Here is a 17,843-nt window from a genome sequence, read left to right on the forward strand (position 1 = left end):
AATATAAACTTTTAAGATAAAATTGTCTTTTAATATTTTCTTATCTTTTCCTTTTTAGTCTCATCTCCTCAATTTCATCTCGAGAAAAAGTTTTTTATAGTTACTTTTAATTTGAGTATATTTAATGTACATACGGAAATATATATATATTTTTCTTTTTTGATTGCCAAACAAGTAACGGGAATGGATTATTTTATTTTATTTTTAATTATATTTTGGGTATATATCTGTGCTATATATAGCAACTTTTATATATATATATATATATATATTATACATGTACATTGATTAAGTGAGGAGATAAAATAAAAAACTTATAAAAAACTATTTATGTTTTCGAGAAACTTTTTGAGTAGGTTTTTTATTTTTATTTCGAGTGAGTAATTTTCAGCAGCTTTTCTGTTTTAGTTTTATTTAATATTTGGTAATAAATTAATATAAGATTAGGATTGAGAGGAAGAAATTCTATATAAAACCTTGTAATTTTAAGGGTTCAATTAGTTTTAGTTGAAGAGGTTATTATTATATTTTATAGCAAATAAAATTAGTTTTGCTTGCAATTCTTTGCAATTTCTCATTTTCTGTTGCATTCTCCTCTCGGTAAGCATGATACAATTGTAAAACGAAATAAAAGAACAATGCAATAGAATATAATAATTAGGGGTGCACATGGTCTGATTTGGACCGAATTAGGAGTTTTTTGGGACCAAATCATTTATAATGGTTCCAATATTTTTGAAACAAGACCGAACCATTATATTTATGGAACCAAACCAAACAAAACCGTTAAAAACCGGTTTGGTTCAGTTCGGTTTGTCAGTTTCAGTTGATTTCCTTTTTATTTTATTTTAATTCAGGGGGACAAAAGTTAAAAAATAAAAAATAAATAAAAAATTTAACTAACATTGATATAACATGGAAAAAAGAAGAATTTTAAGAAGAAAAAATGAAAGAAAATTGAAATATATTTGAAATGAAAGGAAAAAAAATTGAGATATATTAGAAAAGGGAAATTAATTTGACTTTTTTTAAAAAGAAATTTAAAGAACAAAAGAAATAAAAAGTTAAGTCAATTTTAAAATTCAAAAATTTAGGGGGATGTGAGAACTTTATTTGATTTAGGTTTAGTTAATGATATACATATATATTATATAATATACTAACAGTTCGGTCTGGGTTGGTCCAGCAAGATCCTAAATCGGAACCGAACCGAAAAATTACAGTTTCATAATTTTGGCCCCAGGATCAGACCAAATTGCTATACAATTAGTCCAAACCGTTCCAATTCAGTCTGGTCCGGTCCGATTTTTTGGTTTACGAATTTTTTGAACACCCTTAATAATAATAATATTTTCAACTAAAACTATTGAACCCTATAAATGAATTTCTTCTTCTTCCCCAATCCTATTGAACCCTATAAATGAATTTCTTCTTCTTCCCCAATCCTATTGAACTCTATAAATGAATTTCTTCTTCTTCCTCAATCCTAAGCTTATATTAGATTACTACCAAATATTAAATAAAACCAAAACAACTATAGAAAGTTTTTCAAAAACACAAATTCCATGCATCGCATATATATTATAGGAATTTGAATCCATATAATGCACACACACATATATATATATATATAGTTAAAATATAATTAAAAATAAGGAAATAAATCCATTCCCGTAATGTTATTTGTTTTAAAATAATATATATATATATATATGTGTGTGTGTGTGAGTGTTTGTATATATATGGGGGACAAAACTGAAAATTTATATTTTAATTTTTATAAAGGCAGGAACAAAAAAAGTATCCAAATAAAAAAAAAGAACAAAAAAGATTTATATGAAAAAATTACTCTCTTTTAACGTATTCAAAATTAAGTTATAAAGTAAGTAAAGGAGGTAAAAGAAATAAAATTAAAGATTATTATAGTATAATATATATATATACATATATATATATAGTTGAGGATATTATGCATTAATGTAAGACCAGGAGGTGGAAATTGAATTGTCAATATCGCCTTCCAAAATAAAAATAATAAATGAAAAAACTTCACATCACTCTTCAAATGGCGTCAATGAAACTATTCCATTATCAGTATTTGAAAGTTAAGGCACTGACCAAACTCCACAGTCCACACACCTCTCCCCACTGTTCTCTCTCTCTCCTCTTTTTCTCTCTCCACCTTGCCACCCTCACACTACACAACACCACACCACCACCTGCACACACAAAAAACACACACATAGACATGACTAAGATGACCTTTCACAGATTAAGATAGACAACCAGAGACCAAACCCCTAAAGAAAAACACTTACCTCTTGCCAACTTCTACAACTCTCTTTCTCCAAACCCTTAAAAGCTTATTCCCCATTTCAACACCTACTCTGTTACCGAAGTTTCTCTCTCTAAAACACACACAGTGAAAAGCGCTCTGTCTCTATCTGTAGATATATATATATAGACACACACATGCATTCATGAGTTGGGTCTCCGGAGGCCTTCTCGGGGTGGTGAATGGGGTGTCTCGTCTCTCAACTGGCGGCGAAATTCGCCTTCTTTCCGCCGTCGCCGCCGACGTACGAGGTCAAGAAGCGCGGCGACGGCAAGCTCGTGGCGGTCTCGACGGCGCTGTCGGTGCCGCTGTCGAGCGCCGACGACAATTCCCTCGATGTCCTGTTGCTCGACACCAAGAGGGGCAACAAGATCGTTGCGTTCTATCTGAGAAACCCATATGCTCGCCTCACCCTGCTTTACTCTCACGGCAATGCTGCTGATCTGGGTCAGCTCTACGACCTCTTCCTTCAGCTCAAGGCTAATCTCAGAGTCAATCTTATTGGGTATGTGTTTTTTGTTCTGATCTTCTTAATTTTCACCTGCAATCCATTTTCTCTCACTTTCTCTCTCCTTCTGTAGCTATATCTTTCTAATCTCAACTGGGTTTGCGATTTTATTTTTATTTTTGGCGTGGTCGTGGTTCTAGATATAGTCAATCTCAGTCGGTCGGTGTTTTTGCTCTGATCTTCTCAATTTTCAGTTCTAACCCCTCCTCTCTCTCTCCTCTCTCTCTCTATATGTTTTGGGTTTTCTCTCTCCTTGTGTAACTATCTACCTATCTAATCTCAAGTGGGTTGGTGATTTTATTTTGATTTTTGGCTTGGTCTTTGTTCTAGATATAGTCAATCTCATAAATATAGTGACTTCTGACTTGTCTCAATGGTGGGTCTCTCTCTACATTTTTATCTAATCTATGGGGCTAGTAAAATCTCATACTTTCCCCCTTTCTCCGTAGAGGGTTGATTGCATGTTATCTTGTTTTCTGGGTTTCTCTCTTTACACTCTTTGGTTCTCTTCCTTCTGGGATTTTTTCAGGTCTGTCAAAAAATGAATGTGAGGGTTATTTGGGTTTATGATAGATTTTATTAATTTTAATTAAAAAAAAAAAAAAAACAGTTTTACTATTTTTGTGCATGTTTATGTTTGGGCATAGATCTACGATTTTCTTAAGTGTAAATTTTAGGTTTATGGCTAATGACTTTTTGTTCTAGGTATTCAGTGGCTAATGAGTTCTCATTTTCAGCAATAAAAAAGTAAAAGTAAAGTAGACTGGTTTTGGGGTTCTCTTGTTCTTATTACCAGTCTGTCTTTGTTACCTTTTCATGCTTTTCATTTTCGTCATGCTTTGTTTATAAAGTGATTTTTTACTGTTATGTTTGGGTAGAGGCACATTGCTGAGCGTGCTCTCTCTTTGGGGAATGTGCCTTTGGGCCGTTGTGAGATTTTTTTTTTTGTATTTTCCCATTTGCTACTGTTTTTGGCCGATTTGCTTTTTCATTGTCATTTCAGATGCAGTGTTTCTGAAGGTCAGATCTTGGAAAAAAAAAAAAAAAAAAAAAAAAAAAATTAAACCATTTCAACTTCTTCTGAATCTGAGAGTTTTTGTAATTTCTTGAAAGTTATCTATTCTTCAACAAATTTTTTTTTCTTCCATTTTTTCTGTTTTTGGGCGAGTTATTCTTTGACAATTTTGCTCTGTGAGATGATTAGATTGACGGTGTCCTTGGTTTTTAATTTTCTTTCAATTGTTTCTTGCAATTGTTTTTTCTTTGTTCGCCAGTGGGCTCCCAATTTGTATATGCCATTCATTAGCTTTTTATTAGTCTTACCCTTCCCTAGTTGTTGGTACAATTCCATTATTTCCTGCTTCTGCCCTATAAGGCTTTATTCAGGTATCATTTTTGATATTCTTTATCTCAATTTCATTGTGCAGATATGACTATTCCGGCTATGGAGCCTCTACCGGCAAGGTAGACTGTAATTAGATTAAAATCTGCAGCTTCATTTTACTAGCTACTCTGTTCACTTGTGTGGCAATTTTTTAGTACGAGGGAAAAAGAGGGCCTATTGTTAGGGGCCAGGGGCTTGCCACCCAATCCAAAAGGGTGCTAGTGGGTGGTGCCGCTTATCTCACTTATAAGTCCAGAACCTACCTTTGTTCCTATCCGACAGGACCCGAATAGGGAAATAAGAGACTAGGTTTGTTCTGATATCTATGACACTCGCCATCCGACGCAATAGCATAAGCTATTAGGGGGCCATAACTCACCTTGTTCCTATCTGATGTGGGACGTGACACAGTATTTGATCCTTGCTCTATTTGGAAGTCTTATATCTCTAATTTGGGAATTTTTAATTATTATAACTTTTGTATAATTGTTTGGGTGAACCATAGTTGCAGACTATCTAGAAGAAACAACTCTTTAAATGGATATCTCTAATATTGAATTATCTAATCAAATAGATGTTTTGCTTTGAAAAAGTTCCTCGTTTGGTCCATGACAATTGTGGATTTCCTGTTCCTTGTTGACTTGACAATCTAAAAAGGCTTACCAGCTGCAATACTTCTTCCAGCTTAGTTCTTTGGGTTACATTTCTTTTTCCAGAAAAAGCTTACTGTCTCATAGTATTGATTGCTTGAAGTGTGTTTCATTTTGATGTAATCTAGCCGAGTGAATTTGATACATATGCGGACATAGAGGCAGTATATGAGTGCCTCGAGACAGAATATGGAGTTAGCCAGGAGGACTTAATTCTATACGGACAGTCGGTGGGAAGTGGACCGACCCTGCACTTAGCAGCTCAATTACCAAGGTTGAGAGGTGTAGTTCTACATAGTGCCATACTTTCTGGTCTTCGTGTGGTCTGCCATGTGAATTTCACACTTTGTTTTGATATTTATAAGGTAAGTAGCCTCTCTTGTCTAATTTTGTTTGTTATCTGAGGTATATATTGCTGTTTTATTTTGGAAACAATCTGCAAAATGGCATATTAGTTGCAAGTCATCTCCTTCTCTGTTGGAAGGAGAGGTAATACCTCTCGGGCCAATCGGCCGTTGGTAAATGAGAGAGATTTTCAATTCTGATAAGTAGATGGGTTTGAACTTTTGGCTTCTTGGGGCTGTTAGGGGAACAAATAGGATGAAATAATTTAGCCATGCAAATTTTGTTTAGAAAATTAGCAAATGTGTGAGTCTCAAAATTACATGCGTTTTGAAGGGACCAAAAAAAAACTAGAAATAAATGTGGTTAGTTCCTGCTGGACAAGCAACCTAAGTGTATATTCTGCCTTGTGTATGGTGTAGACTGGCATACTGATATACTTCGTTGGTATATTGTAGACAATATTTATCTTCTCACAATGACTGATTACCTAATTGTGTATCCTATGCTTAGGTTTGTGCTTTTTTGTTTCATTTCAAGCTAGTAATTGTTCTAGTTAATGCAGAATGTTGACAAAATTCGGAAGGTCAAGTGCCCTGTGCTAGTGATACATGTAAGTACTTCTTAATACCTTTAGCAATTTTGTGCTCATATTTTCCAATAATTTGACTTACCTTCTTATATTTGGTTGATTATAAACTAAAAGCTTGAAGCATATACATTAAATATTTGCTCTATTATTGAAAAAACTTTCATTGAAGGAAAAATAAATTGTTTTTGCTCTCCTTCCATTTCAAAAGACTTGATTTTATTGTATCATTTCATTAATGCTTGCATCTTTCCATTGTTTAGCAGGATATGCTAACAAGTGGTTTACTTCTTCCTTCCCCACAAATCACTCCAATTGAATGCTCCTAACTTTTCTAATCAATTACCTTTCTTGCGGCTCATTAAAATTATTGATGACGACGAGGAAGTGAAGAAGCTTATATGTGTTGGATGCCTTAGCATTCTAGTTTACGTCATAAATATTCAAGTTCCACTGGTTTCTAACAGCTAAGCTGTTGAATTGGTTAGTTGTACTTGTTAACATGGCATTAAAGTAGGCAAAGTTGTAGACTTGAATATCACTGCCAACTTGATAAGTATAAAAGTGAACATGTATGGCTCTCTAGCAGAATGGAGTTCAGCTACATGTGAGGAAGCGTGTCGATAATATGAATTTTAAAGTTACATCCTATTCAACAACTTAAGCTTTTGGCATATCTAATGGGAAATGAGACAATAGTTTTAATCTGACTCATGGCATGGCAGGTGCAACTATGTTAATGAGGGGATGTAAATGAAAGACCCTAAGTTCCTAAAAGATGCAGATATCGATTGTTTATCAGTTGGTGTTTTTTTCTTTTGGTAATGTTGTATGATCAATTATTCTCTCCACCTTACATGTATGGATACATGATGATACGTAGATTTTAACAAATTTGTGTGTTCTGGTGATTTTCCATGTGGCAGTAGCTATTACCTTTTGCACCATGAATGAATAATTAACCCTGAAACTATTCAAGGAAAAAATATATCTCCTCCTGTCACATACTTACTAAATCTGGCAATCTGCTCCATGGCAAAACATTAGCAGTGGCTTGGCTTAGTTGCTGGGGACAATGGTATAGATAAAAATGCCGGACTCTCCTGTCAAAAAAAGAAAGACAAGTAATAGTTTCATTATAATGCAGTTCTACTTTCCACTTTGCTGATGAGGAGAAAAAATTTTAGTCTTAGTCCCACTATGTATCCCATAAGATGGCTGCATGGCACCCCAGGAGTAAGCAGCTTGAACCTTATGTAGAGAGGATCACAGGTTGGTGAACAAAATTAGGCTGGAGATATGGACTTTTGTGACCGTTGAGATGGATGTATGGTGAGACAAGAAATTGAAAATTAGAAATGAACACGCATTCTGAGATTGCTGAAGTAACACCCTGTTGGAGATAAAATGAGAGAAAATCCTTTAAGATGGTTTGGCCAAGTGCAACAAAGACCAATAACTGCAGCAATGAAAAGAATGATGTGGTCCATTTTAAGAGTAATGCTAGGGAAGGGGACAGACAAAACTTAAATGGGTAACATGGTAAGGAAACATATAATAGCATGTGGCTTGAGGAAGTTTTATTGGTTTTTGAGTGGAATCGATCCCAAATAGATTGGGAAAAGGCTTTGTCGATTTTTAGGGTCCGAGGCAATTGAAGGTGGGTAGTTGTCTTAAAGTGTAGTGCGATATCATCTTTTGGTGAAGAAGTGAAGGGGTTCGATCAGTGGATTTACAAGTGCTGCACTCATTTGGATGGTTGTGCTCCCATTTGGATTCTCTTTGCAGCTGGTCATTGGAAACTTGACCGTGTTCTTTGGGCATAAGGATGTTAAAACCAGGTATTTTGCCATATATGATAGTTGTTTTTAAAATGCAAATGCAATTGTGGATTTAAAGAAATTTTTGGTGGAAATTGAGCCAATGTTATCATGTATTACTTGATTCAATGTTAAAATTCTTGCCCATTTTGCCATTGTGCATAATTAGTGACAAGCTCATGTGATGATCAATGTCTAAATAGTCAGGATTTACCATGTGGTTGGGCCCATCAAGTAAATCAAGTGAACTAAAAGTCACCTTTATGTTATTGTACTTCAAATTAATTTATGGTCTGTAAGAATTGTTTAAATGGGTAGATAATATGAGCTCTTGGCAATATAAAGGTGTCCCCAGAAAAATGTAGAGTGGCCATGGTTGATGGAAGAGAAGGGAAGAAAGAAGGAAAAATTAAAAGAAAAAAGAAAGGAAGAAGAGACTCCAGGCTTCTATTTGTGCTATTTGTGGGTATAGCACAAAGAATCAGAAGTTTATAAATGATCTCTTACCAGAGAAATAAAAGAACTATAGCAAGGAATTCTACGAAAGACGAAAACAAAGAATCATAAGTTTCCTTGGTGTGGAGGGAAAGGAGAAACGGTTACAAATAGTCATGAAAAAGGCTTAGAAGTTCAAAACAAGCAGGAACCTATCTTATGTATTGAGATATCTTAAACAACATAATGTGGATGTGGTCCTGTAGGTCTTTTGGCCTGTGCTCATGTCATAGCCTTAGATTGTCGATTGGGTCTTGCATTAGATACATACATAATTTTCTTCGACGCATGCCTTGGAGAAAAATGTGCATTTTTTACAAGAAAATTTGAATTTCGAGTGCAACGAAAACAAAATTTATCTGCTAAGATATATTGTTGGATACATAATATATATAAACTATAGGGGCAATGTTTTGTGCTACCAAAACTAAGTAGCAATGCCTTGGAGAAGAATGTGCGTTTTTTACAAGAAAATTTGAATTTTGAGTGCAAAGAAAACAAAATTTATCTGCTAAGTTATATTGTTGGATACATAATATATATAAACTATAGGGGCAATGTTTTGCACTACCAAAACTAAGTAGCAATATCATATTGCAAATCTGCAATCCCTCAATCTTCAATATATTGTTCAATATGTTGCCAATATTGTTGATATTCGACAATCAAGTATAAAACCTTCAAGTGGGATCAAGATAATCAACATTCCCTTCTTTTGTTGTGAACTTAACTCGCAACTTGCAATCAAGCTCAAATGGTAGGCTACCTGTCCTTCTTTTCCACTGCTTCTTTATCTTCAACTTCATTTTAAAGCATCATGCTTTCTAGCAAATTTAAAGAGTCTTTGGTTCATTCAATATGTCACAAATATTCTTGATATTTTGTGATGATTAAGAATAACACCGTTGAAAGCATTAAAGCAATTAGCATCGTCAATTTTCCAGTGTGAACTTAGCTCCCAAGTTGCAACAAAGCTCAAATTGTGGGCTATGATCTTTCTTTTTGCTGCCTCTTTATCTGTAAGTTCATTTTGAGCAATCATGATTTTGAGCAAATCAATAGATTCTTTGGGTTGTTACTGGACACTTGACAGTATATGGGTCAGGAGGGTGAGGCTGATAAATCTTGAAATGCAATCAAAGAGAAAGCCACTGTATTCCATCTGTTGAAACCCCTAAAATATACTAGTATTCCTTTCGAGTCCGGAAGGAGAAGAGATATTTTGAAATTTTACTTAAAAAAAAAAAAAATTTCAACCCAATTTTCCATGATAAAGCCTACTTTTAGATTTGTAAAACCTTAAGTCACAAGTAGTAATTTTCTTGGAGTCAATACACCATGAAAGCATGAAGCTACGGGCTGTACTCCTGGTTTTCATACTTGGAGCACAAAAAAATGCATGTGCCACACCATTATGTAGCCCAAATTTATTGTGGGGCTTGTGGTGCGAGGGAAATAGGAGATCCTTTGATGGAGAGGAGACTCCTATTTGGCCTCTTAAATACAATATATTGAGTTCTATATTCTTTTGGGTTGATGAATTGTAAATCTGAGGAGATTTTGTTGATAGTTTGAAAATTATAGTGGGTTGTTTTCTGCTTCTTTGTATATCTCCTTCGGAGTGCTGCTCCTTTAAGTGAAATGTTACTCAATAAAAAAATTATGTAGCCCATATTGAAATGATGTACTAAAAAAGGATCTATCAAAATACGTTAAAATGATATCATAGTTGTCACGGAAAGATGACAGTTTAGCTTGGTCAAATTGCTCAAACATAAAGAAGTTTAAAGTATGATTGGAGTGTGGACCTGGTTTAAATGAATTTCGATATGAAAATTTGATGCTTCACTCCTATTATCATTATTTAATGGTCATCTGCGTATCTTGATATTTATTCACCATCGCGCCAAAAACTTTGACAGTTCATAAAAAATTACATAAAGTTGCCTTAATTGTAGAATTTTCCATATTGTAAAATTCATCCTAACTAGTATTATGGCCAATTAGAATAATTGACTAATAGAACCTGGAAAACTACTAAATAAGAATTAAATCTATACTCATAAATGAAATATACAAAAATGAAATCCAAAAAATCAACAAATTATAGTTACTAAAGTTTTACTACATCAAAGTCCTTTCTGCGAAAAAGGGGGAAAAAAGAAAGAAAAGAACTCAATTTGGACTTATATTTCTTCTTCTTATTGATCTTGGATAACTTCTTCTCAAAGAAAAAGATGGTATAAATTCTTTGTTAGGAACTAATCCCCCCAAGATCTCACACAACAAATATACAATCTCTTTCTTTCTTTTCTCCATGCTTCTCTTCAATCACTCGCACACATATATAGAGAAATTTACCGCCTAGCGCCTTCACACTTTGGCGCCGCAAACCCATCACACACTCTTTTTTTCTGAGATGCACTCACCTTCACTTTTCCTTTCTCATTCATTGCAACGACACTCATTAATGCACTAACACTCATTTTGCTTTTCTTTTCTTCATTTATGTCACATACTACACACACTTCACTACTATATATAGATTTATATATATATATAACATACGCACCACTCACACACATATATATATATTATAAAATAATAATCACTTTAACCAATGAATTTGAACCAACGCTACAAATATCTTGATAAAAATTTTATCCTTGCCACTTAGTTTAACACCGACGTTGGATAAGCCATTAATAATCTTCTTGAACCATCAAGATGGTCATGCAAGTCCATGCCTTCTTTTCTTCGAAAGGAGTACAGCTCTTGCTTCAAGAAATTGGAAGCCAATCATGGAGCGGGGTGTTACTTTTGTGGACAAAAGGACATGGTACATAATTGTCCTAAAAATAAAGTGAGTGAGTCCAGTATTGCTGATGTGTCCAAGCCCCAAGCCTACCAATGCAAAAAAGGATGTTCTTGAATTCCTTTCAATGATTGATAGAGAGATAGAAGCAAAAGAGTGGATACTTGATTCTGCTTGTTTAAGACAAAATGTAAGCCCGTTTTGAGATTAACTAGAGTGGTGGAGGATTAGGAGCGAAAAGTGAAGGAGAAAGTCTGGGCAATCACAACAGCACAAACCTTCGTTCCAAAATTAAAGAAATATTAGTTCGGTGGTGTGAGATCGTTTCCCAAGCAAAGAAAAAATTAAATTGATGATCTTTAGTCAAGATGGAGATTTGTAGAGTTGGCTCAAATTCATTGGTTAAAGTGATTATTGTTGTGTGATATATATATATACTCTCATGTATATTATATATGGCAGTGAAGTGTGTGCAGTGACATCGTGCATGAAGAAAAGAAAAGCAAAATGAGTGGTAGTGCATTAACGAGTGAAGGTGAGTGCATCCTGGCAAATAAGAATGTGTGATGGGCTTGTGGCATTGAATCGTGAAGGCGGTGAATTTCTCTCTATGTATGTTTTAGTGATTGAAGAGAAGGGTGGAGAAAGAGAGAGAGGGAAGGTAAAACTTTCTTATTTTGAATAAAGGTTAGTCGTTCTACGCTTGTGGACGTAGGCAATTTGTCAAACCACATAAATCTTGTCTTTTTATCCATCTTGTTTCTTTTGTTGCCATTGCATATTTTTTTTGTTTGAGATCTTGGGTAGGTTTTAAAGAAGCAACAAATTCTGAGTGCTTATTTCTTATCCATAATATTGTATATTATGATTCTGTGAGAATCTTCTTCTTTAGTAACCCTCATGTTACCTCAAAATATGTATTTGTGATGTTGTGGCCCGATTGGTGCCGAGTCACGTTGCGACCCGCTTACGACCCGATGAGCCGTTTGATGAGCTTTGTGTGGGCCCAGACCTACCAAAATTTTGACCCGTTTTTTACTCGTGTCGTGGACCCTAATTAGTACTATCTTGTAGCTCAATATATAAGGGCGTTTAGGGTTTGGAGTGGGTGGAAGAGAGACTGAAATTCGTACAATATTGAGAGTGGGGTTGAAACTTGTAATCTCCTATTTTACACACAATGAAGACTTTCGCCGGATCTCTGCTGTGGACATAAGCTTTGCCATACCACGTATAAATCTTTGTTATTTGCTTGGTGTGTTTATTTTTCTGTTGTGTTTCGTAATTGTTGCTTGGTTTTTGTCGTAACAGTATCAAGCTTTCGTACTTCTTGGGTACTTCTTCCGTTTTTTACTAATGTAGTGCATGTGCTCAGATTTTACTATTAAAACCTTAGAAACTACTGAAAATAAACACATACAACCTATTCTCTTGAAGAACGAGTAGTACATAAAAAAATGGTGTTCCTAGTTCCTCGGTGCCTTAATATGATTTAATTGTGCATATTGGTTATTTTTACTTTGATATATGATCGATCCCAATTCCCAACCTCATTAAAATTGGGGATCCAGGTAGAGCCTATAAGCCCTTAGGATGCTCTGGATAAACACACACATACACACACGCAAAGGGAACATGTATCTCCTGGAGGAGGAGGGACAGGAGGAATTGAAAAGATTCACATCTGACCACATAAAGTACAAGGTTGAAGGGGGATCTCTCATTAAAAGAAAGTTTCCCAAATGAAGATTGTAGAGGACAACATCCACCATACCTCCCTTTCTGGAAGTGATTTCTCAATAATAATAGATTTCTTGTCTAAAAGTTACTTCACTCTTCAATGAACTCTTAAAGTTTGCAAGTTGGTTTCCTTTTTATTCATCTGAGAATCCCATGACTCCCATGAAAGCTGTTCATGGGATTCGTAGAAATTATTAATGAAGTTCAATGTTCTTGTCTCATATCTTACTCATGTTTTATTTGTTCATCCTACAAATAGGAATTATTCATTGCAAGGGATATTAAGGGGAAAACAATGGAGATAACTTCTTTGGCCTCTCCCACAAAAGGAAAAAATATGTTGATCATGAGCAACATTTAATTATTGAAGGCTATCATGGAATCCATCCATGAATCTCCCTTATTAATTCTCATTAACGTATACCTCCGGTTCATGGATAACCCTCACATCAGCAAATTAGACTAGGTGGAAGATGGAACTAACTTGTGCATCATAGATAACCCTCACATCAGCATTGGGCATTGTCTTTATCCTTACTCATGCCCTCTAAATAGACCTCTACTTCACATTCACTAGGGTCCTGAAACGTAAGGCCTGGGGAACCTTCTAGCATGCTTAGGACCCTCTTAAAGAGCCTAAGAAACATTAGGTAGACCTTGATCTCTTAGGCTTGAAAACTGACCTTGGACAAGACAAGGCTGTTACCTCGGGCGGAGGATATGCTAACCTCGATGCTGCTAATCTCTCTTTCACCTCTACATAACAGCCCCAACTTCCAACTGACCCAGTCTATTTGGAACTTTCATCATATCATGTGTAATACCTTCCCTTCCTATTCCTCCAAAAGAAGCCACACTCTATTCCAGCCAAGCAGATCCTCCTCGCTGATTTGTGATGGTGTATGGTTTTCCATATGTGATGTCCTAATTTTTGTTTTCATTTCATCTATTGGTTGTCAACAACCAGTTGTTGAAATCTTGTTTGAACCAGTCTGATATGTGTCTGGGATTCTTATATCGTCGTTCATTAGCTGTTTTAGATTTGTCAGCGATATGCAATCATACAATCTATTATGACATCAGCATGCAAGCCACCTGAACTGCTGTTTTTGCCATCACTTGTGACGTTCGCCGTGTTAGTCTCCATCCTGGCTTGCTATTGCTTGGTGCAGTGGTAGCTCTGGTTGTCAGTGTAAGGACGCGGTTCGAATCCTTAGAGCAGCCACTTTGTGCAAATAATTCCAAATGTTAGGTTTGTATATAATGTGCCCCACCTGGCACCCTCAATTAACGGGACCACACTGGATAATGATCCTTTTAACCATAATAATGGTTTGATTAATTATGGAAAAAAAAAAGGTTTGATTCATGCGGCTTTCTGATGTTTGTCACCTCATTGGTTGACTGGGAATATTGAGAGTAAGGATCATAATTACGTTCTTGATTTGGTTAGGTTATATTGATTGAATTAGATTATGTGCGAGTATATTTGCTGATCTCTAAAGAAGTTGTTTCCTTTTAATATAGAATTGAAGGCATTCACATAGGCAGGTTCTCTTCTTATTCCAAGTCTAAACTCTTTTTGTTTCATTTTCACACCAATTCATTACCTTTTGTGGCCAATCAACATATCCTTCACCTAGTAGGTTGTATTGAATATCTAGAAGCTCTCTGGAGACTCATGATGTTGTTGCGTATTAACAAACTCATGCCTCTTACATAAACACTGAAGATATTTGTAGATTGAATAGCCTTTTCTCTTGGTTTCAACCTCTGGATTTGTATATTTGTACCAGATATTGCTTTTCTAGAAGAATGGACAAAAACTTGAAACAAGGCTTTTTATCGGAACACATCAAATTCATTGCTATCATTCACATGTTTGATGGATAGGGTAGTCTACAATTGATATGATTCTTAGTGGTTTATATGGGAGTTTTGGTACTAACTGATATCAATGATAGATTAAATTTTTAATAAATTTATCCAGCTGACATCACTTTCCTGTGAAGGTTTTGAATGGTTGCCTTTTGCTATGTGATGGCCATTTGAATGGTCACACAAGCATGCAACATAACATGCAACATAACACACCTAAAAACTCATATGAAGATCGTCCCCTCCTTTCTCACCCTCCCAGATATTAGAAAACGTGTGCGTCTCTTTTGAGGCTTGAAATTGAGAATCCACTAATTGTATTGCCACAAGCTTCCCTGTGTTTTCAATGTTGTTTCATATTGTTGTCCTGGATTTCTTCCTATGAGTTTGGTGGACAATTCTGTTGAATTTATTTCTCTTTTAAGTTCTGCTGTAATTAATTTTTTTAATTGGGTTTTGATCAAACATTTACAGGGTACTGAAGATGATGTTGTAAATTGGTTACATGGTAATGGATTGTGGAAAATGGCTAGGGATCCATATGAGCCCTTATGGATTAAAGGAGGTGGACATTGCAATTTGGAGCTGTATCCCGATTATATCCGCCATCTTTGCAGGTTCATCCAGGAAATGGAGAACATAACAACAGAAACACGCCTCAAAAAGATCCGGCAAACTCTCAGACTACACAAGAGGTCTAATATCACCAACGCAAGTAGTAAAAAGAGGTGCTGTAGGATTAAATTCCGTTGCTTTAGGATTAAATTTCGGTGCTGTAAGATTAAATTACGGCTACCCAGATGTCCAGAATGTTTGAAAACTGGCTGCTGTCCGGAATGTTTGAAACCACCTTGCTGCTGCATAAAATGTATCTGCCGGCTGAAATGCCCAAAATGGCATCCAAGATGTCCAGAGTGTTGGAGACCGGGTTGCGTAAAATGTTTATGTTGTTGATGGTGGTGGGGTAACATAGCTAATTTTATTGCAAAGCAGGATGATGAAAGTTGTGTTTGTATAGATTTGCTGAACTTGTGGTGAACACCTCCAGAATCGGTGCAGCAAAGTGCGAAACAGGAGAAAGTAGCGGCTTGAGAATCCATAGAGATACGGTTTGATTGAATGTTTTCTTCTCGTTAATTTCTTGAAAGCTCTCTTTAGATGTGTTCTCTTTAGGAAATTCTCTTGAAATATAGTGTAGCCAAATACTTTTTTAGCCATTTGGTGTTTGGACTTGTTTACTAATCACAGCTATAATGTTTGACCTAATATTTCCTGCGACATATATCTAATTTGACATGTAGGGGAAGGATCCTTGTTGGTTTCACAGATCAATCTGATATGCCATTATTGGTACTTTCATACTACTATTGCTCAAAGATTCTCTTTAATGTTCAAAGGGATTTGTCGTTTACTCTAAGAGGCCGGCACTTCTTATATGTGATGTGAGGAGTCAGTGCTGTGTTTGTGTGAAGGCCTGGCCTTGCTCATCTAGATATGTATGTTTTGTACTTGAGATAAAGTAGGTGAGAAATTTATCGATGGTCCCGGGACCCAAGTCCATATAATTCTTTTAAACAGGTGCCGCTCTGCGCCACTCCCGCTCTTGCTTTCCGTCCACGCTCTTGTTGTCGTTTTCTCTCACTTGACTTAAATTTTTGCTTCTTTCACACTCCTCCACCCGTTTTTTGTGACTTAGCCTGGGACTATTGATTTCGGCCAATTGTTATTGGGCACGTAAGCGAATAAAAGTCGAATAAAGTTTGCACATTTCTGACACAATTACTTATGTGTCTAAATGATGACACAATTACTTATGATCTCGGGGTGTTGGCTTTTCCAACATGACTGCATATTGGATTTGAACGATTAGTTGGACTGGGCCGAATTTGAGCTAGCACAAGCCTCATCTATTGTTAGAGATGTTAAAACTTGTATTGAGATTGGAAATTCCTTTCTATGGTAGACCCATTGGATCCATTCTAAGATGGAAATGATACATGAAATACATAAATTATAGGAATTGTGATATGATAGACAACTATGTCTGTTGCATGGTGGTAACGTTTTATCAATTAAGAGGTGTTTTTTGGGGAGTTAAGGTAAATGTAACATATTAAGAGGTTCTTATTACACTAGTCAGTCTCTAATAGTTTTTGAAATGACTACACAGCTTTGTTTTTTTATATATACATTTACCTTAACTCCCCAAAATATATATATATATATATATATATATATATCAGGTGAGAAATAATGATTCAAACCTTGCCACCCCCAGTGTGGAGAGAGACATGTGAGATACACACCGTTTACTAGGTCGGATGCATGCACATAGTAATTATCAATAAATAATTTATGGTATTTGTGCTAAGTTTGTCTTCTATATATTGAATGGCACAAAATTAATGCATGCTTTTATATTTCTCAAATTAATGAATGGTCTATGGGTTATAAGAACAAAGTATTGCAAATTAATTATTATATAAAATCTTAACGTTACAATAAAGCCAAAAATGCTTTCCTAAAGCATCATTTAGGTGCATGTTTTATCCATATATAAAGTGAATTAGTCCATCAAAATACTTACTAATCAATACACTTTAACATTTCCAAACTGTTTTTCTAATAAGCTCTAACTTAAATGTTAGTATAAACTTTCTATTTCTTTTGGAGGAGGTTGGATATTCAAGATAAACAAAAATATATAGTGTGCTGAGCAGAGACAATCATCATCACTCTACTGACTTAACGTAAGGTTCTATCTATGTCATTTTCTTTTCAGTTTTATTTTAGTTGGTTTTGTTAGGGGTACACATGATAGATTCTCGAGTTGTAATGATATCAGAAGATTGGATTTAGTATTGGAGAATTTTATAGAATTATTTTATGGAGGATTATTTTATTAATTCAAGGATTTTATTATTTTAGTTTTCTTTCAGCTTATTTATTTTATTTTTATATTTCATCTTGTATTCAAATGCATGTTTAAATATTAATTGTTTGATATTTTTCTTGAGTTTGGACTTGGGCTTGATCAATTCATGTTTCAGATTTAAGGAGTATCACAATACATAAGAATACTTTAGTATTTTAATCGCTCAACTGACGATAGATCTTTGTTCGCACTGGACTTTTAAGAATTTATAGAAGATTATATACCCTATTATCGGTCACAATCATATATATATATATATATAATAATGACGTAAAGCACTCTTATGTCAAAAGTACATTTTTTTTTTCTTTGTGTAGAAAAATAGTGCTTAAAGCACTTTTCATGCTAGTAA

The 17,843-nt window shown here is 35.1% G+C and overlaps 1 protein-coding gene across 1 annotated transcript; it reads left to right on the forward strand.

Moving 5' to 3' along the window:
• The first annotated feature begins 1,953 nt into the window (after positions 1-1,953).
• LOC132303588 (uncharacterized) lies at positions 1,954-15,913 on the forward strand. Its single transcript, XM_059800911.1, has 5 exons — positions 1,954-2,840; positions 4,271-4,307; positions 5,006-5,242; positions 5,785-5,832; positions 15,031-15,913. Exons 1-5 carry the CDS (start codon positions 2,518-2,520, stop codon positions 15,508-15,510), a joined length of 1,125 nt encoding a protein of 374 aa, XP_059656894.1. The 5' UTR covers positions 1,954-2,517; the 3' UTR covers positions 15,511-15,913.
• The last annotated feature ends 1,930 nt before the right edge of the window (positions 15,914-17,843 follow it).

This window comes from Cornus florida, unplaced genomic scaffold (genome assembly GCF_030987335.1).
Source record: "Cornus florida cultivar Cherokee Brave unplaced genomic scaffold, ASM3098733v1 CherokeeBrave_3.0.0_Hap2_Chr04, whole genome shotgun sequence".
In the NCBI taxonomy this organism is placed as follows: Eukaryota; Viridiplantae; Streptophyta; class Magnoliopsida; order Cornales; family Cornaceae; genus Cornus; species Cornus florida.